We start from the raw sequence: 27,666 nt of genomic DNA on the forward strand, positions 1-27,666 counted from the left end.
TTTACCTTCACTTTGGGTAAATAAGAAGATAAAGTAGAAAAAGGAGTGATATGATTTGTGATGTGACAAAAAATACAGAATAGATAAAAAGAAAAATGTGTAAAAATAGAATATAAGAGAATGTGAAGTGTAAATAAATCATTACTCATTTTTTGTCTTTAAAGTGAAAGACAGCTAACAAGCAAGCAAGAAAAGAGAACTTGATGTCATGGCTCTTATTTTTTTTTCCTTTTATAAACGAGTGAATCCGAATAAGGTCTTCCAAACTACTGGATGCCTAAACCAAATCTACAAGATCTAGCTTTCTCCCCTTTGAATTTAGCGGCTTTTTAAAACCTCCACAGTGTTATTTCCTATGCGAATTTTTTTCAAAAACTATTATATCAAAACTTTCATGTGGATTTTTTATGAAGCTTTTCTGTGAATTATTTTACTCAATATTTGCAAGAAAATACGAAGCAAAATCCACAGGTAAAATGATATTTTTTATGCCTCTGTATCAGTATTCGCAAATCATTATTGTCTGAAGATGTTACGTGTTTCATCATGGTGCACTTAATTAAATAGTAGTCAAATATATTTAGAGAAGGTCACGTCCCCGATATATAGCTCAAGTGGTAAAGAGTTAGGGACATAAGGGATGAGTGAGATAAAGAATGAATGGTCCAGAGTTCGAACCCTGAAAATATTGACTAATTTACTAAATATTTGCCTATAAAAAAAATTTAGAGAATGACATTTTTGTCATTACATTACATTAAGAGTAATGATATATACACATCTCATTTTTAAAACACTTCATTTTTACCTCTTTTTATTTCTATCTCTCTCATCTTATCATTTATATCACATATCATGTTTTCTCTCTCTTACATTTTCTTTTCTTCATATCTCTTTCACCATTCCACTTCTCTAACTCAAAAGAGAGGTGTGGATGAAAACCACCCTGGGTCACTTTTGAGATAACTCATGGTAGAGGCACTCTTCAGAAGATGTTATAAATTTAAATCTCCCTGGAAGAAATGCATTCATCATTCCCAACTTCAATTGATCTGAAATTCTTTTTCTTCCATTGTTTTGTTTCCCCAACCTTCCATGGCAAACCCAGAGGAAAACAAGCACGTGGCAGTGTTCCCTTTCCCATTTAGTAGTCACATTTTGCCTGTGTTCAACCTAGCTCTCAAACTAGCTCATGCTCTTCCCACCTCTTCATTCTCATTCATCACCACAGAAAACAGTATGAGCACCCTTTCCTCAAGCTTCAAAACCAAACCAGACAACCTCAACCTCTACACCGCAATCAGTGACGGAACCCAAGAGGGTCACAGCTACAACCCCATAGAAATAGTAGAACTCTTCCTCCAAACCGGTCCTGAAAATTTCCAAAAGGGTTTAGACATTGCAGTTGCAGAGACTAAAAAGCCAGTCACATCCATTATTGCGGACGCATTTGTAACCCCTACCTTCGACGTGGCGCAAGCCCTTAACGTTCCATGGATTCCTGTTTGGATTCCAGTTTCATGCTCACTCTCTGTGCATTTCTATGGTGACAAAATAAGGGCACATGTCAACATTAATAAAAGTAAAACCCTTGATTTTCTTCCTGGTTTGCCTATGTTACGTGTTGAAGATTTACCACATGATGTGCTGATGAGTGGAACTGAGAAAGAGAATGTGCTTACAAAGACACTTGTTTCACTTTCTTGGCTACTACCACAAGCTAAAGCACTGGTTGTGAGTTTCTTTGAGGAACTCGACCCACCTGATTTTGTTCATGACATGAGATCTAATTTACAGTCTATGCTTTATGTGCCACTTTTTACCACTCTTTCACCACCAATACCCATGGATGATGATGCAACTGGATGCTTGTCATGGCTTGACACGCAACAAGGTAATGTATGTAATATAATGTTGTCACTACAACATTTTTTCCTTTAAGTAACACTGATTTAAGCAACATGCAAAAAAAAGAATTGTCTAAAAATTCATCATGCATGATCCCTTTTCATAATTGTTGCAAGAGGGTTAATTTTATGCAACAGGTTTTTCTACAACACTAAGTAAGTGTTCCATTCTCATAATAGGGGATGATGTGATAATTGTTGTATTTTTCACACAATATGTTACATTTCATCACAATATTGTTACTATAGAATACGAGAAATTATAACTAAAGCGAATAGATAGCACCAAAATATGAGACCATAAAAAATTGTTGCTTAAAGTTTAAAAAACATTTTTCGTATCTATAACTATACTTTTGAACTGCTGAAAAAAAATGTTGTGGTGTCTTAATGTTTCTTCTTTTGCATGAGTGAACTAGGTGTCTAAAGTCTCTCCTCAGTTTCATCACACGGTATGTTTGGTTTTTTTGGTTACAGGTATGTTTGGTTTAAATACTTTTAAAAAAAATGTTTGGTTTATAAGAGACAATTAGAGAAATAAAAGAGAGAACCAAAGAAGATAGTAGATGAAAAGAGAGAAAGAGACAATTAGAGAAAAAAAACAAGAATATCACTTCTAAGAATCAAATTCTTTATCTTAAGACCATTTGGAATGGTTGGTTGAAAGTGGTGTTGAAGTTTGTTGAAGGGTTGTAGTGGTTGTTGAGGTTTTGTTAAGGATGAGGTGGAGGGGAGAAATGTTGAGGATGGTAAACATTGTTAAGAGTGGCCGGAGGTGACACGTGTCAGCACGTGAGTGGGCACGCCTAGGCGCGTGCACCACACGCGCGGACAAGGGGCGTGCGTAGCAGGGATTGAAGAGAGAGAATCCAGTGTGGATAATGAGGAGCCGCGTGGCGCTGTCTGATTGGTCCGTATGATTTTTTGTTTTTATAAATTTTAAAGTGAATTATCCTGTTGAAAAAAATATATTTTTGAAAATAAAATTTAACCAAAATCCATAACTTTTTTTCCTCTATAAATAGAGACTTGGTTCGTTTGATTTGGACACAGAAAAAAAAAATCAAGTTTTTCACCATTTTTAACCAAAATTCATAACTTTTTTTCCTCTATTCTTCATTATTATTTTCTTGCATTTTAAGTTAAGGAAATAAAATAAATTATTATCTATATTTAAAAAAAATTAAATTGTTAAGTGTTTATTGTTTAATTTAATTTAAAACAATAATTGTAATTTTATGTAAATAATAAAAACAAAAATATAAAATTAAATAAAAATATGAAATAAAAAAGTGGTGGGGTAGGGTGAGTGGTGGGGTAGGGTGTTGAGAGAAAATCATTGGAGTGGGTAATTGTTGAGAGAGTGTTGAATTGGAGTGAGAAGATGATGTGAAGTGTTGGGAAGAGAAAAAGTGGTGTTGAGAGGGGGTAAACTAAACAAACCATTATAAATGGTCTAAGGTTTAAACAGTTATTATTAACCTCTGAATTGACCACTCACCAACACTCGTTAGCGACTTAGCGGGTTATTTGACTTATTTACTGCTTGACAGTAGTTTCTTTTTCATCAACTTAACTATTATTGTTATTATTTTTGTTCACATGCACTCACTTGAGTTGTCATTTGTCAACACAGCAGGTAAGTCAGTGGTGTATGTTAGCTTTGGAACCACTGTGGTTCAGCCACCACAACACGAGCTTGTTGCAATTGCAGAGGCATTAGAAGAGAGTGGGTTTCCATTTATTTGGTCTCTGAAGGATAATTTGAAGGGTCTTCTGCCAAAGGGGTTCATTGAGAGGACCAGCACGCGTGGCAAAGTGCTACCATGGGTGCCTCAAGCGAGAATCCTGAGCCATGGTAGCGTAGGAGCGTTTGTGAGTCAAGGTGGGTGCAACTCTACCATGGAAGGGATGTCAAATGGGGTGCCTATGATCTTCAGGCCTTACTTTGCTGATCAAGGTATGAATGCCAGATTGGGACAAGATGTGTGGGGGATTGGTATCATAATAGAGGGTAGGGAGTTCACCAAAACTGCCTTGCTTAACAGCTTGAATCTCATTCTGGTCAAGGAAGAGGGGAAAAAGTTTAGAGAAAATTGCTCCAAGATGAACAAGATTATACAAGATGCTGCTGGACCAAAAGGAAGTGCCGTACAGGATTTCAAGACTTTGGTGGACTTAATTTCAAGCCCATGATGAGGGTGCATTAATAAATAATCATATTCGCATATATTAATTGTTTTTATGTTTGCTATGTATGAGTGTCATCAATCATCATTCATTCAAGTCAGGGGCAACTTGTTTAATTTCCTGGTTTTTCCTTTTTCATTTAATTTCATTGACTTGTTGTAACCAAAAAAAATTTCATTGACTTGTGGTTTTTTTTTTTTGCATTGCCTTGTGGTTGTATCCGTCTCTCTCTTGTGTATACTCTCTTTATTCTTAGGTAAGTGTTACTTTAAGGTTGTTGCATACATATTAAATAATGCTAAATTTAATGTTTTTATTTTATTAAACATACTCCATAACAAGGTATGTAACTTCCTAATATACATTTTATCTTTTTCTAATTCTGACTTTTTAATTTTCGCTTACACCCATTAAGTTAAGAGTACAATAGGTAAAATATAATTAATGTTCTCTTAAAATTGTAAAAATAATAAATAAATAGAAATAAAAAAGATTTTTTTTTGAAAAAAAAAAGAAAAAAAAAAGAAAGAATCAAAATAATGACACTTATATAGGAACTGAGCAATTTTTTCCCAAAATTAATTTTTGTGCTCCTTACACATTTTTCCTTCTTCTAGCTATTGATTTGATGCTGCTTAAATATATGGATCAAACTTCAAAGTACTTTGGTTTCATCATCTTTTTATGCTGCCTTAATTATATTTATCACTAGTCAAATTGTGTCATATTCTGTGTAAACATCAGTCTAAGAATTATAAATCAGGAATTGTAGTAAAAGATTTAGAGGCAATAGAAATGTATTCTAAATCTTTTACTACAATTCCTGCATAACTCGGCACAGGATTTACCAGCAATTGAACTGAGCACCTACAGGCAACATACAAAATGGTCCAGAAAAATGATAAGCTTTTAGTGAGAATTGTTCCTTGCTTTTGTTTTTTTTTTGAAAACAGAATATATATATATATATATAATTATAAGGTTGATAGTACAGATAACACACAACGTGTGAATAGTCCACAATGCTACAATGAGAGTCCTAAGACTACTACTTGGCGAATAAACACCTAAAACCTACGAGAAAAGCATCTATCGGGGACCTCGGTGTGGCAAACGTCACACAAACCCAACAAAACTAGAGCTCGACTCGACATTGGGACCCAAATAATCACAGTACATCAAACAAATAGAAACCAGCAAAGTGATCACTGCCAGCTAAATCCAAAAGCTCCGGTTACAGCACCAATAACCCAAAATCACCAAGGACGCCCAAAATGTCATCACCAACCACGGACCCTCCACACTCACGAACACCAGAAAGGGTAAGGACCATCAACGCTGCCAGGGAACTCGAATCCATGAATCCGAGCTGATCTGGCCTCAACAGGCACGCACAGAACAAGGCAAGCAAAGAACAAGCCTCTCCAGGCAGATCTGGCCTCAACAGGCACGCACAGATCACCTCCAGCCCCAAGCTGTACACCCCACCGCAATCCCAACCTCCTCACCAACCGCGGAGGCAACCGCGAACACAGATTTATACACAAATCTGGCCAAGAGGATAAAGAAGGGAGAAGATGAGGAGCACAGAATAGCGCTCAAGGCTAGCCACTCAGGGTTTAGGTCGCCATTGGAGAGCCTTGCTCTTGAAGATGAAGGCTACGCAGAAGATGATTAGCAAAACATGAGGACCCGGCGTCGGCGACACTGAAGAAGAAGCCACCAAAACGAACCCCCACCGAACTCCGCACCACAACAAGACAAATCAGCCACCTACGCCGTTAAAGCAGAACACCACCCCGCGGCGACAAAAACCCACCACCAAAGACGGCGGGCGTCGCACCCTAACACTGAAACAACGGTGGATCACAAGAAAGAATCCGCAAGGCAGATCCAGAAGAAGCGCTCAGCACAGATCCACAAGAGCAGTGAATGATCCAAAACCTCCAAAACTCGAGCCTAAACACGATCTGAAAATCGCTCTGCAGGGAGAGATCTCACCAGCAAGAGGGATATCAAGCCAGATCGCTCGACAAGAACGAGCAACACCAAGCGGAAGGGAGCGAACAACAGAAGCGGCGAGGAGGGCAAAACAAGGTCTCAGCCGTCGAGGAAGGGAGAAGAAACCCAAAGAATGGCCTCTGGTGCAGCTAACCTAGAAAGGAACCGGTTTATTAGCAAAGGAAGAAAAACTAAAGGACAGAAACAGAGGGAGAAAAAAGGGGGTTGCCGTCGCGCCGGGAGGAGGCGGCGCGGCGGCCACCCAAACTGCAGCAGGTCGAGAGAGAGGTTTAGAGAGAAGGAGAGGTTAACAAGATTTTTCTTTTTTTGTCACTAGATTTTTTTGTCACTGATTCCTTGCTTTTGTTATAGTCACTATTTAGTATTTATATAGCTATGATTGTATTATGTTTAGCAAGGGTTTAAGACGCCGTAATTTTAGACCATTATTATTTCAAAACCTAAAAATTACGGGGTCATAAACCCCTTGCTAGACATAAATAGCTATGCATGATGATACTTTACATGATGATACTCCCTCAATAGTGGTCTAGTAAGTGGCAGAAACATGGTTTGACGGAAGTTACATGAAATTATTTTATATGTATCAGACAGATTTGGTTTTCATTTGATTTATTTTTAGAAGCCGCACCCGATCACAATCATTTGCTCGACCCGTAATTTTGTGATGGTGGTTTTGGGTGGGAGAGGAAGAAGGAGGATGAAGGAAATTTATGGGTTTGGAAGATGAAGAAGATAGAGGGGTTTCTGAGATGAATTTCTGAGTTTCGGGATGAAGATATGAATTTTTGGGTTTTGAAATAACTATGAGGGGAGAAGAGGACTTAATTTGATGGAAGAAATTGTTAAGGGACTGAAATAGATGTAAAAAAATTCACATAGAACCATTTTAGATCAAAAATAAAATTTTAAAGACTAAAATCTTTATATTTTTTTCAGGTACCATTTTATATTTATGTGTATAAGTTAGGGACCAAAAACATATTTGACCCTAAATAAATAAATTAATAAATATAAAAATTTCAACTAATTATGAAGATGTTGGTTTTACTTTTGTTTATGTTGAATTATATGAAATATTTTGATCTTTTGTAGATGTTAGATTGTGTGGAGTTTCTATATATATTTTTTTAATTTTCACTTTTTTAAAATAAATTTCTTGCAAATTCTCAAATAATATTATTTTTTTGATCCCGACTATTGAACTGAAGCAACTCAATTGAGATAGGGTTGATTTGGTTCGGGTTTAAAAGAAAAATTTAGAAAATTCGAACCAACCCAACCGAACATGTTTGATTGGTTCGCACATTTTAATGCCTAAATCCAAACTAAACCGATCGATTTGATTACACCATACTATTTTTTCTAAGATGTTCATTAAAACTTCTATTCAAAACTCATTAAAAAGGTTGCAAAGGTGAAGATTATTGATCACATTTTTATTACTTGGATTGATCTTGTGCAATGCAGAGAGTAAGAATTTGAAATTCGTTAAAATAAGTTAATTAATTTATCAATGAAAATATTACTATTCATAAATTAAATTAAGCAATTTATACATTACACTCATTTTAATTGTTCTCTTTATCGCTATATAAGAGTATCTCTAATGAAGAATTAATTCTGAGATTTTAAAATAAGATATGGATCTAATAAGATCTACAATTGGAGTCAGCTGACATGGCATGAAATCTTAACAAAAGCTAAGATCGATTTTTTAGTTCAACAACTCTCTAAAGTGGGATGTTAAATTCATTGTTTCTCTTCCATTCAATACCATAATACAAGTGTAAATTAGGAGGGAAATAAAGTGAATTGAAAAATCATCATTTTCATTGACAAAAAAATTATTAAAGATCAATATCAAAAGGATTAAAAAAATTATACACCAATGGTAAAAAATCCAAAAATCCTACGAATAACCCTAAAAGTTCGAAGGTGGAGGTGAAATATAAATTTTGTTTTTTTAACAAGTGAAATACAATACAAGTTTGAGCATATTAATTTTTTAGCTAAAAGAAAAAACAGGGCCATTCGTGGTTGAAAGCTAGCAGTAGGGAAAAAATACATTAGAGGGTGAGGTGGCCCAAAATCAATGCTGAGCATACGGGCCCATTTAATATTCCTATTTTTATGCCACAAGAATTAGACCATACTCTCCTCAATATGCAAAGGAGTGAGCAGAAAATGAAAAGTAAAATTCAATAGTTCACCTCTAATACATGAAGAGAAAAGCTTGCCACATAAACTTTCAGCTTATTCAGCTTATGAACTTTGATAAATAATTTAGGAATACATGTTGAAGAGGTTAAACCCTAAACTGATAAGAATTGCATTAATGCAACAATTATATATACTAACATGAGAAGAGTGAGTGAATGGGAGTGCAAGATGGCACGCGACACGGGGCGGAAGACCTCGACAACGATAGAGAGTGTGTGATGTCAATAGTGTGCACGACTCAGGGGAGCGTGATGCCAACGCATGACATGATAGTGCTTGGGAGGAAGGGGGAGAACACAATTTAAAATTGCAGTTATTGTTGCATCACGAAATTACAGTTGTAATAGCGTCGCGATACCAATGCGGTGACTACAAAACTCTCATTACATTGCGATTGCTGACTATAGTATATCAAACCCTAGGGAGGCGCGACTGGTTCATAGAGAGTAAGATTTGGGACAACCCTCAACGGCTCAACCCCATTTCACTAAACAATATATTAGTGTCATCCAAACCGATGCTAATTTAGTTACTTTTTTATTTTAGCGTCAACTAAGCTGACACTAAATGTGAATCGTACAATTAGCGTTGACCTTTGGAGTGGATTAATTAGAGGCCTCTAATTAGCCTCGGTCAAACACTCAATTTTGCTCTTTGTGTCTTATTTCTTATCATATTCATTACTAATTTCTATCTCTTCTCTTCATTTATCAATCTGAGTGTCTACACTTTTAATGATTTACCAAACATTTTCCCGTTCCGTTCCGATAGCCGCATATATATTCAACTCAAGAAGACACCTCATCATTGACATACAAATAATTAAGTACAATGCCATGCGTCCGTGAAGCTCTTGAACAGCTGTCCCATTCATCTCTGTCTATTCCTAATTCTCAATCATTTCTTCTTCAAAACCAAGCAAATTTGGGGCGATCACCAAATAGGAATGGATATTGGCGTGAAGTAGTACATTTTATTTTTGGCAGATGAATTTGGATATTGTTCCCTAGATGGCTATATGGCTAGTTATTCGATTTATTCATAGTAACTCTATTGACAGTTTGACAGGTAGTGAAACAAAATTAAAACACACATACACACTAAATATAAACGTGATCAATATCTCAAAAAAAGACAGCTATATTCTTGTTTACCACGTGGCCACAGCTTGCACCTCATATAATGGAGGAGACACATTTTTATTGCAATTATTACCCGCCAACCTAATAATAAGAGATTCATGAATGTGAATGTACACGCACACACACACCAACAAGAACCAAAAAGAATCGTCGTTATCTTATCTTATCCTTTTCTGTTAATTAATCTTGTTCACTTTTCCCCCATAAATAAAGAAATTAAGCAGCAGGTGCATGCATTGTTGAAAAGAATAGCTAGCACAACTTTGACAATGGGGGATTTGGAGAAACAATTAGAGAAAGGATTGGATTTGGAGGTGGAAGAGAAGGAGAGGTTGCTGGACTTTGACATGCTTTGTTCCACTGTGGCTTTGAGAGCTGCACAAGGGAAATGGGGGAAGCTGCAGGGGGAGGAACATGAAGAACACAATGAAGGTGGGGTATTTGGTGGTGTGTTGAGAATGTGGGAGGGTGATCTCTTTGATTGCTTTGATCATCGTCGCATAGCTCTTGAATCCATATTGTAAGCAATGCACATTATATTAATGTTGTTATCTGCTTCTTTTACTTTTGGGCTGTTGAATATTCATTGATGATAAGGACCTGATCATTCTCTTCATTTTAAGGTCTTTTCTGTCCTTTGGATTAAATGGTCTTTTCTGTCCTCTAGCTTAAATTACTTATTCTTAAGGTATTGATTTTTAAGAGACTCAAACATGTGTATTTTCAAAAATTAAGGATAATATTTCAAAGAAATTTTTTTAAGGACCAAAACGAACAATTCAGCATCTTTAAGGATTAAAAACATATTTAACGCATTAAATTTTCTGGTGCAGTTTATTTGGTAGAAAAATTTAAAATCAACCATTTTGTGGGGAGGGACATTGGTGCTGAGATAAGTATAGCTAGATTTAAGGAAATGGGGGTGGGGTGAATTTTTTAAAGTCACATTCGATTGATTTGTTTTCTAGTCCTCTGAGGTTTTCATATAGACAAGCTCTTATGGGATTCTGTTAAGTTTGAAGAGTAGGACACTAAACAATGATTCATATGATTATAATTATAATGTATGAAAATAATAGCCCATTTGGTTGTTCCAGCTGTCCTTGCTACCGATTTGGGAAGAACATGAAGAGAGCTGGTTTTGGTTCTTGCTACATTCAGGTATGCTCAAGTTGATTGGCAAGTTAAAGGGTGTTTGTGAAAATGTTTGAGTTGGCAATTTTCTATATTGCATTTTCAGTTTTTACTGATATAGCTCTCTGAAATTTGAACTCCCTTGTCTTATTTTGCAGGCAGCAGTTTATTTTCTCCTTGCAATTGGTTCCTTGATTAGCTTCATTGCATTTGGTGTCACGAGACGCAACTGCTTTCTCTACCTGGCACTGACCTTCATTGTTTCTATTGGAGCATATTTAGGATTCTACAGGACTCGTATAAGAAAGAAATTCAACATCAAGGTAGGTGTTTTCTGTAATTGTTTACAAAGACTTGGTTATGAAGTTATTGGTTTCTACAGGCTGAGGGTCATAGACTCATAGATGTTTTGTTCTGTTGTATCATGATGTTTGTCTTTTGTTTGTGTTAAAAATGAATAATTCAATTGGATATCTGTAATGAAATTGTTGTTGTGTTAATGATCTGTTTGTGTGTGTATAACAGGCTGGTTGCATACTTGCAAACAATAATTAAACTATTGTTTTGTGTAATGGTCTGTTTTATGCATTTGTGCATCATGTACATTATTGAGGAAAATGTAGTTGACATTGCTACTTTGAGTCATGAGACTTCCAACACTGTGGATAGAAATGCAGGATTATATATTTGTGTTATCTATTGATTTGGTTCTATTGCCGGATATAATCTGACAAACTAATGTACTGTTTTATTGGTGCCTTTTTCAGGGTAGTGATAGTTCCTTGGATGATTGTGTCTACCATTTTGCCTGTCCTTGTTGCACATTATGTCAGGTCATTTTCCAAACTCCATCCCTTCTAAATTTTGTTATCTTGATTTGTTTTATTGGCATATGAAGAAAAACAAATCATGACTGATTTTATGTTTTGATACATGGTGAAAAACCATGGTGAAGATAAGAAAAGTTTCTTCTGTTTATCAAGATTTTTGCTCACCGCGATTTTCCACCGTATATCCAATCATGCACAAAATATCTTTGAAATCAGTAGTGGTCATAATCAAGATGGGGCACATTAATTACAGTCAGTATTTGTAACATTTAATATTTGAATGATGCAGGAATCCAGAACATTGGAAATGAACAATGTTCAAGATGGCACTTGGCATGGTCGTGGTGACACAATATGCATAGGTGGTTTTGGTGAAAAAATGAGAGCATCTTTGTATCCTCCTCCTATTCTCTCCATCAAGTCTATCAATGAAAATTGCAAGGAGCCAAAAACAAATCTCAGCAATCCATCTTGAAAATTGCTTCTTGCATTCATCAGCTCAATTTGATTCGGAGTTTCCATCGAATTTCATGGACAATCCTCAATGCAATTTACCGTTTATCTTTCTGAGATCGCTTCGCTTTTGGATGGAGATTGGAGAGTTTGGAAGGAGATGTTAATTTTATCATGTGGCCAACTCATGTACATAGTGCACAATTGTCTCTGGTCTTTCAAGTCATGTTTTTCATCTTTTCAATAGATTGTTTATATGGTAAACTTATAGATGCACTTGGAGGTTTGAGTTCCCAGTGATTGTGAATTTGGGGACTGGCAATACTCCTTTGTAAAGTTTGTAGGATTCAGGTTTGTACTACCAATCCAAATGTATAAGCAAAAGGTTTGAAATGATTTTTCAGAATGGTTGATTGTATCTGCTGCAACTAAATCTATGAATGCTTTGAAGTGATTACCAACAATAAGTTGCTTTCATTTTCATTGTGAATTGTGATGAAAAAGTACAATGAAGATCAGCATAGTTTCATACATCTAACACAGCATACAGATAAATCTGAAATCTTAAGGGAAAAAATTATTAAAAGTGCTTTCATTGAGAGTTGAACTCAAGACCTCCCGCTTACTAAACGGGTGCTCTAACCAACTGAGCTATGAAAGCTAGGTTGTAAGATCTATGAAATAATTGGATACGACAATAAAAATGCATGGAGATTAGACAAACATTGGCATTGCAATAACAATATTGGAGAAAAATAGGGAAATTATAGAAACAATCCAAATATGTTCGAATATCTAGATTTTCCAATTTTGTCTTGCCACCAAATGTTCCCTTTTCATTTTTCAAGCATAAATGAAATCTTCTCTCTCAACCATGGTGGCAAGCTGACCGGGCAATGAGCGATGTGGCAAAAGTGAAATTTGAGAGGAACGTTATGAGCAGTGTGAAATTACCATTATTGCTTCAACTATATTGTTAGAAGTCTCACATTGACTAGAGATAGAGCATAGATAGTCTTTATAAGGGTTGTGCAAACCTCAACTCTTGAGCTACCTTTTGTGGTTGAGTATAGGCCTCCCAATTTCTAATATGGTATCATAGTCTATCCTAGATCCATTTGTTGTTTGTTGTGGAGACCTCCCATGTTTGGGGCACCCGTTGTTGTTGTTCTCACGTTCCAGGTTGTTCAGTCCTGGACGTGAGGAGGTGTGTTAGAAGTCTCACATTGGCTAGAGATAGAGCATAGATAGCTTTTATAAGGGTTGTGCAAACCTCAACTCTAGAGCTAGCTTTTGTGGTTGAGTATAGGCCTCCCAATTTCTAATATATATATTACACAAACACACTTTAGTTGCACACATACACTGTAGTTGATTTAATTGATTGGTTAAGAATCTTAAGATATACATTGGTTTAGTATTAAATATACAAAAATTAAGCACAAACACACTCTAGTTGGTAGTTGCACAAACACATTGTAGTTGATTTAATTGATTTGTTAAGAATCTTAAGATATACATTGGTTGGTTTAGTCTAAGACATACAAAAATGAAAGCTACTGGACAAGTCCACATCTGATCCGATCAAAAGATTCCAAACTTTTTGTAGATAGTGGAAATAGAACATTGAAAAATAACCATAATTGAAGAGAGATGACTTACGTGCAAGCATATTTGGACAATCGTAGTTGGGAGAGAAAAGGAATAAAACGACTAAAACATTATGACCAAGACTCATAATGTGCTGTTGTATTAAAATTTCTACTGTTTTCGGTACATGGTGTTGCTGCAGCTCAATAGATAGTTTGCTATTGTATTAAAATTTCTATTTCCAATACATTTTTAAATAAAAATGTGACTTGCAATAGTTAGTCAAACTAGGGTGCGAATTTGAACCACTTTTTCCAGAAAAGTGAACACTAGGCACACTGTAAAATAGAATGGAAGAGAAAGTTTAGTAAATGAATCAAAACCTTAAACAAATCCAACTTTACCACCACCACGATCTTGCTCTAGTTTGGTTTTATATTTATAAAATTCAACATGTTGCTGATGATATGTAAGGGAATTGAGTTTGGTGCCCCACCCCTTAGGCTTTGCACCCCACTTTATTAAATACGGAATTTAAAGTTCCGTATCAATACGGAAAATAAAATTCCGTATCTGTTTTAGTATATAATGAGTGGTTGAAAATGTGACACGCATGCTTAAATACAGTACGAAATTTTAAGTTCCGTATTCAATAGGGAGAATACGGAATTTTAAATTCCGTATTTGATAAAGTGGGGTGCCAAGCCCCATAGGTGGGGTGCCAAACCCAACTCCCGATATGTAATCATGTATAATACTCCAAAAACAAGAAACTCTTTGTAGCTTAACGAAAAATCAAATCATTAACATCGTGTTTTTCAATATATATATACAACTTGAGTAATTGAATTACTCGCTCAAACAATTTTAAAGTGAAAAAGCATCGAAGCATAAAACAGAACCAAACATTGCTGTAAAAAAAACATTTAATTAACACAAAAAAACAAAAAAACAAAAAACTGGCTCAGTTATTCCCTGAGTTAAATGGTGCCCCGACCCGTCACAAACTCCGCTCCACTTCTCTGCGGTTCATCCTTACCCACGGCCGCCGCCGCGTAAACCGGAACTGGACCGGAGTGCACAGCTTGATACACACGCTGCCTCAACGCGTCGTGAACCGCCGCCGTGGGACTGAATGGTTGACCCGGGCTCACATGCCTGACACCCGGACTATAAACTTGACCCGAACCCGGTACATATTGATGGTACCCAACTGGAACCTGAGCTGGCACCACCGCATGATATGGCTGTTGCACAAAAGGATAAGGCGCCTGCATAGGAACTGGTTGGACCGGCACTGTCCCTGGTTGAACCGGAGCTGAAATGTAATAAACAGGAACCGGTTGTGGAGAATGACCCGCACCCGAATAAGCAGCTTCTGGTGTGTAGTGTATTACAGGGTGACTGTGACTGAGAGTGTTACCCGGGTACATATTCGGGTTCGGGCTCGGGTGCCCACCCGTTTCAGCTTCGATTCGATTTTCCCTTTCAGGAACCGGGTTTTCCAGTTTGGTTTTCACCGGCGGGAGGCTGGGGACAGGTGGCACGCCGGGAACTGACGACGTGGAACAGAACGGCGACGAGACAATCGGGGCAGGAGAACCCGGATCCGAAGCGGAAACGTTATCAGCGAAAACGGGTCGATCCTTCAGGCGAGGCTCACGATTTGCTTCTTCCGAATTGTCCAACCCGAAGAGATAATCGGGTACCTCAGAAAGCATAGAAGAAGCTTCGGAGCGACCTCGTTCCAGGCCCGAAACGCCGCCGTTTAAGGCGTCGAGGAACCAGTTTTCACGGTTGGCTGAACCGTTGAGAAGTGAAGTGATGCTGTTGGTTCTGGAATCTTGGCCTTCTTGGAAGAGGAAGAGCCGAAGCCGAGCCGATCGTGGGTTTTGATTGTGTGCGACGCGGTCGTACTCGTCTATCATGTTCTCCACGTCTTCGTCCGTTGTTACTGAGATCAACGCGTCGAGCTCCTCGTTTGGGAGTTGGTACTTCAATGTTATCTTGGTCATACCTGCACCAGATCGAAACCCAAGATTAAATTAGAAATTTTTTTAAAAAATATACAGTGGTAAAGAAAGATAGTTACGGCAGTAAAAAGTGATTCCGCCCTTAGATTCAGAATCGAACTCAAGAACTTTAAACTTCACTACCCTCAACTTATCTTTACCGACCAAGAACTACGAGATCACCCCTTTCGTTCTGCGGGATCGTACTATTCGAGTTGAAATTGGATTGAAATTGCGAGAAGATAAGGAGAATCAAACTCTCAGATTGAAATTGCGAGAAAAGAAAGAGATTGAAGGAACGTAACGGCAAGGAATATTGTCGTTTTAGATTACCTGAGAGTTTAGAGAGTTTGAGGAGGAGGGCGGGGAAGGAGGCAGAGCGGTTGACGGCGACGATTCGGGTGTCGCCGCCGACGTAGCGGAGCTGATTGTCGTGGGGGCGGGGGAGGATCTTGCCGCGGAAGCTGACCATGAAGCGGACGCGTGGCGGCGCGTCATGGAAGTCGGAGCGAGGGGAGGAGGCGACTGAGTCAGTGTCTAGCTCAGGTGGGTACTGTGAGGGTGTTGCCATTCGCCGCCGAGCTGAGTGGCGGAGAAAGAGAGTGAAGCGGTGTTGGTTGGTATCTCTTTTTTATGTGGATTCTGTGTCAGTCACAGACACGTACCTTATTCGCTGTCATTGCGTTGCATGCCTCTGTCGCTGTATATATAAGGGACCCCCTTCATCCACTTGATATCTAAAAATTCCAATTGTTGCCAATAATTCTTTTCCTAAAATAATTAGGATAGTAATGTATCAGATTTTATATTGGATAAAAAAATATTTATCCGATATTATCAATATTACATTATATATGGTTAATTTTTAATTTTTTATATAGACACTCAATCCGAATTAATGATATTGGTATCATATTTCAGTATAATTATATTGTATCAAGATTTCTGTAAATATAAAATCAGAAAATTAATATTCTCCACCCTTTCAGTCAGTAAATTGATTTAATTAATACCGTGATTTTTTTTGATTTAATTGATTAATTAATAATTACCATCAATGTTGATTGCGAACTGAAATATTATAATTCTCTTTAACACCCATCAATTCATTTAATACAATAAATTATCTTGTATGTTTATAATTTATTAAATATAAAAATTACTTAATTGTGGTGGTGGCAATGTTGTAGGGCGGTAGTGGTGGTGGTGATGAAGGTGGTGGTTTTGAAAGGTGACAGTGATGATAGTGGTGGTAGTTGTGGTAGTGACGATAACGATGATGACAGCAGTGGTGGTGGCAATGGTGAAAGGTGGTGGTGGAGGTAGCGTTAGTGGTGGTAGTAGAGGCCATAGACAAATCTGTGTTAGGAGGCATGAGGGCAAATGCCCTAACTTAATTTTGAAAAAAAAAATATTAAAAAAATTTGAGTAGTAAAAGTATGTGGTTTTAGATGACTCCTTTGGTAAAAAAATGATCTCACTTATGTCTCACATTGCTAAATGCTCTTACTTTTGAGTAGTAAAAGTATGTGGTTTTTATGGCACTTTGGTAAAAATGTCTTCACTCGTGTGATCTTTGGTAAAAAATGTCATCACTTCTAATAGTATATATATATATATATATATATATATATATATATATATATATATATATGAATTTACATGTATATATTGTCCCATAACATCAAATTTCTGGATCCGTCCTTGGTGAAGGCAATGGTGGTGGCAGAGGTGGAGGGTGGTGCCGTGGTGGTGGCCCGCGACAGTGGATAAATGTTTTCATGTAGCTTATACATCACACTCTTGTCAATCCTTATTCATCATCTATAATGCGCTGATTAAAAAATCCATCATTTTAAGATATAAGAGTGGATTGATAGATTAGTTTATTAAATACAATGTTAGCACCAAACAATTGATAAGTTCATTTGTATTGTATAAGTTTATACTCTCATGCCTAACACAACATACCAAACGAGTCCTTAGAGTTCAGAATTAGTGTTGGTCTTAACAACAATGCAAATTTTGGCTTGTTAGCGTCAACTCAACCAATACTAATTAATTAAGCTGACCAAAGCGTCAAAAATAATAAACTAGCTTAATTTTAGCTCAGCATGACAAAGCCAATTAGCGTAGGCGTACTATCAATTAGCGCATGTTTAGACGGATGTTGAAATACCGACCAATGCAGCATCTGTTCGCCGACAACTAGTTGTGGTTTAGGGATGACTTCGACTACCCGACAAGACTTCTGTTTGAGGGAAGTATAATGTGGGACTCACTTTAGACTCACACTTTAGGGGGAGAATATTGGAAATTTTATGTATGAGTGATTAAGTCCGACATTTGATTGATAATGGGTGAACCAAAGACAATTGAAGTGTAAAGAATGTATTTTTTTTTGTTGAAAAGAAGTGTAAAGAATGTTAGAAATTTCAAGTGTGGGTTATTATGTCTCACATTGGTTTATATGTGTTAATTAAAGTTAAATTAGATGTGAATGTAACACCCTCTAAACCCCGCATAATAATATATCATAAATCAGAGTAAAATGCATAACACAGAGGGTGTCACACTTATTCTCCAGAAACATAAATCAAAACACCTGTCATGCTCATAATAAATATATAAATTTTCCAACTTTAATGTCGCAACATCATATGCATAGCACAACGGATTTATTTCAACTCCAAAATTTAACATAAAGAGAGTTCATAGGTAACTCTTAACATCAAGGTACAAAACTAAACGTTTCCCGGTGTTACATAACAGAGCATGACTCCCCTAACTAAACCGTAAATGAAAGACTAGCTCCTCCAACTAACCCTCGCAAGAAGCTCCACTATCTTCGGTACCTGAGCGATGTCGCATAGAACATCATTCCAACAGAAGGGTGAGAACTCATATCATATGGATAAGCATAATAATAAATAATGTAAAAGCTTATCTATGCTCCACATAAATTACTCACATTCACTAACAAATAATAAATTATGTAATTTTAACATAATTAATCAAGTTCACAGTTATGACAAATACTCCATAAATTATAGCTCAATTAGAACATATATAATAGTCTCTAATTACCACCACATCAAATCTCTCCAAAAATATCACCATAACACATATGACTCAAGTGAGACCCGTGCAAATGCCTTTGGTACCAAAGTTGTTATCCTTAGCGGTATCACCGCGTCCACTCCAGACAGATAACCACCAATAAAGCCCTCGCTCTAGGCTTCAAAACCACTCCAGTTTTGGGACAAGTCACTAGCCTCCACGAGAACCAGCAAACATTGCCTCTTGACAACTATGCAGTGTATTGTGCAAAACTCAACTAACATATGCATATTCAGACCATCTCCAAGTCCTAATTATTTTAGCATATTCATCACCAGTTGCACAAAACACATATTACATGTTATCAATTATACAACTTGCAATCACAACAACTTAGCATCTCAAACATAACATCAATTCAGAAACAACATCATATAATGATTATTAAAAATAGATGTAAATTAAATATAATTCATATATAACAGGTTCTGCAACTATTTCCTAAAGACTGGATTTCTCTCTAAATTTTCCCAAAAACTCGCGACATGCTCATGCTCGCCATCTCGCGACATATCACTGCACAACTCGCCATGTCGCGACATCTCACGACATCTCCCTACGCAACTCGCCATGTCGCTGAATAACTCGCCATGTCGCGACATCTCACGACATCTCCCTACGCAACTCGCCATGTCGCGACATCTTGCGACATCTTCCTGCGCAACTCGCCATGTGCGCGCACCACACATCTAATGAACTATTAAACAGATGTAAATTATCAAATATACTCAGAAAAATCTAATATTTTTATCCTGGTTCCGTATACACGTTTTGTAAACCTCTATAAATTTTCAAGTCACAATTCGAAGTACAAAAATCAGGAAAAATCGTACACTAACCGCAGTTTGTAAGAAACTGGACAGCTTAACCTATACTCACTAAAATACACATAACTCGAGCTACAGACGTCGGAATGACGTGAAACCAGTGGCAAAAGTTTCCTAACATAAAAACCTACAACTTTTATGAAGACTACTTCTTCAAATTCGGCCATTAACATAGCACGAAAAAAGGTACAAGAGAACGTAAATTTCTGCGCATCATGCAAGCCTATCATCTACCCCCAAAATCATCTAAAAGCCAAACCCTAACTATTTCAATTTGGGAATTTTTGCAACCTAGGGTTCCTAAATCATGCTTTCTATCATTATCCACTATCATACCAATCCATAAAACATGAATTCAAACCCTTACCTCTTGTAGATCAGTTCTAAGTTTTCTCCTCTTTTCTCCTCTCCTTCTCTGCTTTCACGTATTTCTTGTTCTGCTTCTCTTCTAATCCTTATTTTTTTTCTTTTCTTTCTTTCTATTTCACTCATAACCCTTAAATAGCCATACAATGGGCCCCACTCTCAATTACTCACACTAAACCCTAAAACCTTATTTATCTATATCACATAATCACTTAATTATCTAACAAAATCACTTGATGACCTTATCATCTAATTAAATCACATAATCACATAATCATCTAATTAAATCGCATAAATTATCAAAATACCATACAGCATAATAATAATTAAGATAAAATAATAAATAACATAATAACGAAAAGTGGGGTGTTACAGTGAAGACCTCATAAACTCATTAGCTTAAGATTTTAGATTCAAATGTGATACCACATTACTATTATAGTCTCATATTCGAAGCTCATTATAGAGTTCTTAGTTCCCCCTCTTTTCTAGTTTTTGCTCATACTCTAATATATTTTTTTTAATTAAAATACAAAATGAAGCAATGATTTACTAGTGTTAATTTTAAAAAGAAGCAATGATTTACTCCATAATTCCATATGAATGTATGAAAATTTAAATTATGGTTTCCAAATTGAGGGTTTCTTGGTGGATGTACTAATATTTGTGGTCACATCTCTCTGAAAGGTTCTTATTTTTCTTTTTGATAAAACTGAAAGGTTCGTATTTATTATAAAAAAAGGACAGGAATTGAAAGCAACCTATATGCTTTTAGCAATATAAAATTAATAAAATTAAAAATGTCAACGAATTCGGAAACTAGGATTTCTGTTTCTGGTACATGTTTACAGAAATGGGTGGCTACAAATAGTTATCCCGATTGATGACATCCTTTTTCTTTGCTATAAAACTGCTGGCCGGCAAATTGATGCCATCGCCAATACTTGTAGTAGTTATTAAAATTGAATAGTTTAGTTTTAATCAAAAGAAAACGAAATTGAATAGTATAGTTTGAGTTTAAACCAAGTTGGCTAATTAGGTAGAGATGAGTGGCCATTAAAAATTAAGCAGAATATTATGTTGTTATGTAAGACTAGTGTTCTTTACCCGTGCGTTGCACGGCGATTAAATTTATTGTAAAGATGAATCAGTAGTCATGTGTTTTAACTTTTAGACTCTTTTCAGTAAGTATAAAAGATATGAAATCGAACATATGTTATTAATAATTTAAACGGATGAGATTTTAAAAATTAAAAAATTTCATGAGCCCTCTGAAAATATATTGGGTTTTTATTGCAGGCATTGATTTCATGCAAATACTAAGTTTAAAAATAAAAAGCTATGAACTCATATCTATACCTGTGCAAGATCTTTGAGTTGCTCGATGGTTTTCCCATCATTATGCTTTAGAAAATCATCTTCAGAGGTAGATTTCTTTGCAGAATCTAGCAGCGGACTAATGACATGCACCGCATTATCATGTGATTTCAAGAACCTAGAAGATAGGCGATTATATAATTTGATATAAATAGAAAAAAAGAGAGTAATTTAAAAATCAGAACCGAACTCACCGAGTTCGGAGAGGGGCAGCTTCTTCTATGAGAGGATTAAAAAGAACCTTTGTAGCTCCATAAACATTTTGGAGACTTGTCTTACCTGTAAAATAAAAATTAGGAATGTCTTAAAAAAATTTGTCACTGCACTTTAATTATTTGACACCAGATGAAACTTTAAAATACCTTTAAAGGGCTTTATTTTGACACAACTCACAACAACAACAACATTAGTTGCATCAACAGATCCAAGATGACGCATAAAACCCGAGCCCTATTAAGACGCATGAGAAATTATAAAACCTTAAAAACTTAATAATTAAAGATGTCTAAAATATGAATAAGCTTTGAACATTGGGTGTACCCATCTTGGTCAAGTTCAATAGTAATTCTTTTCTGCTTCCCACCATCTTTTTCAAACTCTTGTTCAGCACTTGCACCAGTGAGAATTCCAATCACATATGCAAAATCATAGAAACATTAATCCAAAACCCAGAACAGTAATTTAAAAATCAAAAGGCTAAAAAAGAGTATATACCTATAAGAAAAGACGTATCAAGATCCTTGAACATTATATTAGATATTGACACAAAAATGTACGGGCTTAAGTTGATGGCCTTGTTGGGAACCAAGCGCACATATGTATGAATATCAAAGTTGATCTTGAATGGATGCGAGGTTGGTCGGAAATCACGACCGCTTTCACCAACACCAAAGAACGAAATCTGATATACACGTCCTTCACTTAGCAAAGATTGGAATCGGTATATCAGAGTCTTCCTAACCGAAGCATGAATCTTACAACCCTGAAATTCAATAAAAGGAGAACGTAAGCGATTTATAGTTTAAGCAAAGAGGTTTATGTGAAAAAGTGATTTACCTTGTCATCCATAAGAATCATGTCCATGGAAAATGGAAGCTTGGATCCATATAAGCTCGGACTTAGCCACAAACGGTTCACCTTTGAAACAATAGACCAGTTCTCTTTTGAGGCATCGATGGTGGCGAGATCGTCGATTGCCATTAGAACAAAGTATATTTCAAAGCTAATAGTTGGTGGGAATAAATGATGAAGTTGAAGAATAGCATGAGGTGATTTATATAGGAATTTGAGAATTAGGGTTACTGGTATATTCATCTTAAAAAAGGAAAAAAAAAAAACGATGGATTGTATTTGAAATATGCGTAATCAAAGTTTCATCTTTTTTTTTCCATCTCAATGTTCTGTATATAAATTAATTATTATAGACCAAAATTGAAGGCTGCACGTGAATTAAATTCATTAGGTTTGAATTGTTTTAATTCATTTTAATTCTTGACTTTTTTGTAAGCAAAATTAACACCAATTTGTATATTTTTTTATAAGCAAAATTAACACCAATTAAATGCACTAAGTACCTTGCGTTTCATGTGAACTACTCATTCTGATGAGCTATTAAAGAAAAATAGGAAAAACGCTTTTAATTGTGTTATTACAGTATTTAAGGTTTGACATTTTTTGCAAATCATATTAATTTCTTTCAAGAATTAATTTCTTTATTTTCTTTACTTCCCCAGCAGAATTGCTCACCCTGTTCGTGACTTGCTGAGCAGAATTAGCACACTTCAAATTTCTTGACTTTTTTTCGTTAACAGAATGAACACAATTAAATACTCATTCAGTGCAGGTGCTGAATCTCAAATTGAAGGTGTGAATATCCATTTTAAAAATAGTTTGAAGATTCATATTCAAAAACTAAATTACCTTTTCCATGCCTACAAAGAATTCAAATATTTTTGAATGCAATTAATTAGGGGTTATAAAACAATAAAACAAAATCATCATTCAAATGACTTTGATTAATGGGCCTCCATAAAAAAACTGAAATTAATGTGGGCTTCTACTATTTTGTTCCAAAACAATGAGAAGGTGACACTTGTCCTGCAAAGAGGGGGGAGGTTAAGAGTAATTCTTGGAGTGTCAAGTCATGGAGGTGGGACTCACAATCTTCCTCTATTCTAAAGTATATAGATGTGGTGAGCACTAGGTTTGTACGTGTGATGAGAATCATTGCCTTTTTAATATTGACCACCTGAGGTTTGGTTTATGTGTAGATTGATTGAGACTATATCTCATAGTTAAGGAAATAGAATAAAATAAGATATAGCCGAATATAGTGAAATTAGAAAAAGAAAAAAAAAACTTCATTTCAGATACTCAAATTGCAATCAGAGAAAAGTGAGGTACGTTGGGGATTTTAATGATCTCCTTAATCAGTAGGATAAGCTTCGAGGTGTTTGTGGTTTTTTTCTTTTCTTTTCGCAGGACCTTGATTTATCTGGTTTGTGGCCAGTGACTACATTTTCCCATCTCTATGACTATGATGTCTCACAGATCATAATCCTATTTTGGTGACTTGTAGTACTCGTAGGTTAAAGCCCAATCAGAGGAGGGGTAGCATGTTTTGTTTGAGGAACTCTAACTTCATAATGAGGAGGAGTGTGCTAATTAAGGTGTTGGCTGATTCATTCCTGATGTAGGTCGGACCCCAATTCTCTTTTAAAATCGTGGAGTTGGCCTTGAAATTTGGTGACTTGCCTTGCCCAAGAAGCTTTGTGTATGGATGGATTCTCTGCTCGATTTTGTTTGAAATTATAGCATGTTAATGGCAAGGATGTGTCTTTTTTTTTTTTTTTGCAAGTTCTGCAGGTAAAATTTCACAAAGTTCTATTAATAAAACCCTAATTATTTTAATTCCTAAAATTAAAAGGCCAATGCATGCGAACCATTTTCGCTATATTAATCTGTGCAATGTGGCTCTAAAAATCATTACTAAAACCATTAAAACCATTGCTAATTGTAGGTAGGGTTCTTAAAATCTGACCAAGTTAACAGTCAACAAAAATTTGAATTTTTGAATTACCGACGGTCTCCGTTGTTGGTAAATGATAACCAATTTGTTAAGCCCACACGGCTTAAACCGTTGGTATAAACATTTCTAGTTGTCGGTAATTTGGCGTTAGTAAATCTTTCCTTAAAAGTTGTTTAGGTAAAGTAACTATGGCAAAAGTCGTCGGCATTGTGTTTTTTTTTTAGAAAACTCGTTACCTACCTTACCAATGGCATGACGGTTGTAAACTGTGAGTTTTAGCAACGATGTTTAGACTTTTCGTAATAATGTATTTTCTTATACTATTCATGCATGAGATTCAGATTTCCCAAACTACATTTGTTTGCAGATGACAATATTATATTTGTTGTGCATAACTGTTCAAGAGGCAATATTGCTTTCTACGAACGATCTTCTTGTCAGATGATAAACCTTGACAAATATATGCTCCCTTTTAGCCGAAATATTCTAGATACCAAATATGATGAGTTTACACAGCTTTTGGGAGTTAAGGTGATAAGTATTTGAGTCTTCCTACCATCAATTGCAAATCAATGACTCAAATATTTAATTGTGTTAAGGAGTAGATTTGGAAGAAGCTCCAAGATTAGAAAGAGGAATCCCCAAAGGCTAGGGTCTGTCTGACCTATTTTCCATGTATGGCTTAGTGTTACGGGCTTGAGTCCTCTTGGGGTATACTTGCAATAGTTTTCTTAATCTCTAATAGTTATAAGTTATAACTCTGTTTAGGTGTAAGAAGTCGCGAGCTTAAGTGTAAAGAATTGTCTGGTAAGTTTGTTATTAGGCCTATGACCCAATATTCTTCATTCAATGAATGAGTGTTTAGTTAAAAAAAATCACAACTATTAATTGAGTTATTTTATATATTGACTATTTAAAAATAGGTAAGTAGTAGGGGTTATAATATTTATTTTACCTTCCGGTCACTTTAAAAAAGACAAATCCGATTTAGACAACCCTTAGTTTACTACCTAAAACTATAATATATGAGACGTACAAAATTTTATTAAATTATTCTTATTTACCAATGATCCAAGCTAAACCAATCCAGTTTTGTCAAATTAGTTTGGTTCAAACTTGCTGATTAAAATCAAGCCAAACTAATTTAATTAAATATAATCGGTTGAGATTTTAATTAAGAACCCATACCAACCCAAACACTCCTAGTTCTTTTCCTTTTCTGAACTGTCCATTCATGTCTGTATTCGAATGAAATCTAATATAGTGTCATGGTCAACTTTACCAGTGATCCTTATGGAAGAAATATAAGATATTTTTGCATTAAAAGTTTCCAACTTCTTTATATATACAGCAAGTTGCCTGCAATTAAAGGGACGTTTGTGGCTATGGCTCTAATGGACGGCGCATGAAACAGTTTTTATGTTCTAAATAAACACCGCAAAATATTAAGATAAACCAATGTCTGATATTGTTCAATTTTAAAAATGGCATTAGTATGTTCTTTACTTTTTTCTTTTCTTTTCTTTTTGACGTCCTCTTCAATGTTGCTAGTCTTTATGACCTTTTCCTATTAGAACTGCACAATAATTGAAAGCTCCTCCTCTCTTACCGGTTAATAAAAAATAATCACATTGTCTCTATCTTTATTTTAGCGTTAAAGTCAAGATAAACATAATTTTACGTGTCTCAATACAATAATATACTCCAAGTGTTTGTCAAACTTAAGTTAAGTTTAGCGTGAATCAAACACATTAAGTCATTAATTAAGTTCAACTTAAATTTCTATTGGGTTCAACAGAAATAAACAAACAAACACTTATGTCCTTTTTTTTTTACCATAAGCAGCTCATATTATTAAGAAGAACTTGAGCTTACATCAGAGATAAGAATACTCTCTAAACCCGGAGGATATTCTTCAAGCCAAACATTGCAAAAAGAAGACAATGCAAACTTAGCCAAAAAGTCCGCGACCAAGTTTGCAGTACGACGAATTAAAAGAAATTCAAAAGAGCGAAATAAACGGGACAAATCCACACAATCACGAATCACCGCTGCCATATAGGAACGATCACTAGCAGCAACATTCCAAGCTCCATGCAAAACTGCACAATCAGTCTCAACCACCACGACTTGAAAGCCCATATCCAGCGCTAACTCAAGAGACCACCGCATAGCCATGGCCTCCACCACAGCTGCTGAACCAGCACCACCACGCTTGCCAGAAGCTGAAGCCAAGACTTCCCCAGCCGCATTCCTAACCACCATGCCCATGCCAACTGCTGCACCAGCTTTGAAAGCTGCATCAGTGTTGATCTTTGCAATTCCAGCAGCAGGTCCCTTCCATTTATCCTGTCTTTCCCCACGCAATAGGTCGTGAGCATCTCCCACCGACGAGTCCAAGGCCACCACTTCCATAGCAGTAGCACGTATCAGCGTTTGCTCCGTAGTAGGTAAGAAACCATGACAAATACGCCAAGCCATATCCTTGCATCTTAGGATAGATTTAAGTTTCCAAATATCCCTCCACAAACCATCCCGATCGCAGCCCAACGATGATGAAGGGCGACCCATCTGCAGCTGATGACAAATGAAATGATATGCAGATTTGGTTGTCAAAATACCATCACGTGTTGCTGCCCAAATCAAGAGATCAGATGAAGACCTGGTGATAGGTATTTGCATCACCATGGTCACTTCATGAGGGACCAGCACTTGTCGCAGTAAGTCTTGCTTCCAACAACCACATCCACGGTCAATAAAATCAGCCACTGTATGCACCACACCACGCCACTGCTGCCCAGAAACAGGTCTAAACTTCGCTGCTGTAGGGATCCAAGGATCATCCCAGACGCGAACAGCAGAACCGGAACCAACTCTCCAATAACAACCCTCATCTATCACCCACTTTGCATCGTACAGACTCTGCCACACATTACTTGGTCGAAAACCAAGCTTTGCCGAATGGATAGACGTGCGTCTAAAGTATACAGCCTTGAAAACCCTCGCCATCAAGGAGTCCTCAACCACCATCATCCGCCACCATTGTTTGGCCAAAAGTGCAATATTAAAAGCCTTGAAAGAGCGAAACCCAAGGCCCCCCAAACCTTTCGGTTGAGCCAAACGATCCCACCTCATCCAATGAAGCTTCCTATTCTCCACATCACCACCCCAAAAAAACCTACTAATCATAGCCTCAATCTCTTCACAAAGAGAATTCGGAAGAGCAAAGCAACTCATAACATAAGCAGGTATAGATTGCACAACCGATTTGATGAGAACCTCTCTACCCGCTTTGGACAAGACCTTCTCCTTCCATCCTTTGAGCTTCTTCCATACTCTATCCTTGACAAAAGCAAAAACTTGTGACTTCAACTTACCAATAATGGTAGGAAGCCCCAAGTATTTATCATAACTCTCCACAGCCTTCATTCCCAAAAGCTCTACA

General features: G+C 36.4%; 3 protein-coding genes and 1 non-coding gene across 5 annotated transcripts; 2 read left to right on the plus strand and 2 right to left on the minus strand.

The window, feature by feature from the left end:
* Positions 1-1,005: 1,005 nt before the first annotated feature.
* On the plus strand, positions 1,006-4,277 carry LOC130714735 (anthocyanidin 3-O-glucosyltransferase 7-like). 2 transcript variants are annotated; one of them, XM_057564671.1, is made up of 2 exons: positions 1,006-1,894; positions 3,544-4,277. In XM_057564671.1, exons 1-2 carry the CDS (start codon positions 1,096-1,098, stop codon positions 4,101-4,103), a joined length of 1,359 nt encoding a protein of 452 aa, XP_057420654.1. In that variant the 5' UTR covers positions 1,006-1,095; the 3' UTR covers positions 4,104-4,277. The 2 variants fall into 2 exon arrangements, with proteins under 2 accessions (XP_057420654.1, XP_057420655.1); XM_057564672.1 differs by having other exon boundaries at positions 3,547-4,277.
* Positions 4,278-9,583: 5,306 nt separating this feature from the next.
* On the plus strand, positions 9,584-12,319 carry LOC130715579 (cell number regulator 7-like). The gene is made up of 5 exons (XM_057565696.1): positions 9,584-10,004; positions 10,582-10,645; positions 10,777-10,941; positions 11,386-11,451; positions 11,738-12,319. The coding sequence occupies exons 1-5, from the start codon at positions 9,754-9,756 to the stop codon at positions 11,921-11,923; spliced, it is 732 nt and encodes a 243-aa protein (XP_057421679.1). The 5' UTR covers positions 9,584-9,753; the 3' UTR covers positions 11,924-12,319.
* Positions 12,320-12,488: 169 nt separating this feature from the next.
* On the minus strand, positions 12,489-12,562 carry TRNAT-AGU (transfer RNA threonine (anticodon AGU)). The gene has a single exon. It is a non-coding gene; the product is annotated as a tRNA-Thr (tRNA).
* A 1,713-nt stretch (positions 12,563-14,275) lies between these two features.
* LOC130714124 (protein PAL OF QUIRKY) lies at positions 14,276-16,190 on the minus strand. The gene is made up of 2 exons (XM_057564016.1): positions 15,837-16,190; positions 14,276-15,508 (listed from the first exon to the last, which is right to left on the minus strand). Exons 1-2 carry the CDS (start codon positions 16,072-16,074, stop codon positions 14,472-14,474), a joined length of 1,275 nt encoding a protein of 424 aa, XP_057419999.1. The 5' UTR covers positions 16,075-16,190; the 3' UTR covers positions 14,276-14,471.
* Between the last annotated feature and the right edge of the window lie 11,476 nt (positions 16,191-27,666).

This window comes from Lotus japonicus, chromosome 4 (assembly GCF_012489685.1).
Source record: "Lotus japonicus ecotype B-129 chromosome 4, LjGifu_v1.2".
Taxonomy (NCBI): domain Eukaryota; kingdom Viridiplantae; phylum Streptophyta; class Magnoliopsida; order Fabales; family Fabaceae; genus Lotus; species Lotus japonicus.

Excerpts from the sequence above, each read along its gene's own strand:
- LOC130714124 (XM_057564016.1), bottom strand. The coding sequence starts at position 16,074 with ATGGCAACACCCTCACAGTACCCACCTGAGCTAGACACTGACTCAGTC. Across the intron at positions 15,509-15,836 it reads CAAACTCTCTAAACTCTCAG|GTATGACCAAGATAACATTG; the intron begins GTAATCTAAAAC and ends GATCTGGTGCAG.
- LOC130715579 (XM_057565696.1), top strand. The coding sequence starts at position 9,754 with ATGGGGGATTTGGAGAAACAATTAGAGAAAGGATTGGATTTGGAGGTG. Across the intron at positions 10,942-11,385 it reads GAAAGAAATTCAACATCAAG|GGTAGTGATAGTTCCTTGGA; the intron begins GTAGGTGTTTTC and ends TGCCTTTTTCAG. Across the intron at positions 11,452-11,737 it reads CTTGTTGCACATTATGTCAG|GAATCCAGAACATTGGAAAT; the intron begins GTCATTTTCCAA and ends TGAATGATGCAG.
- LOC130714735 (XM_057564671.1), top strand. The coding sequence starts at position 1,096 with ATGGCAAACCCAGAGGAAAACAAGCACGTGGCAGTGTTCCCTTTCCCA. Across the intron at positions 1,895-3,543 it reads ATGGCTTGACACGCAACAAG|CAGGTAAGTCAGTGGTGTAT; the intron begins GTAATGTATGTA and ends TTGTCAACACAG.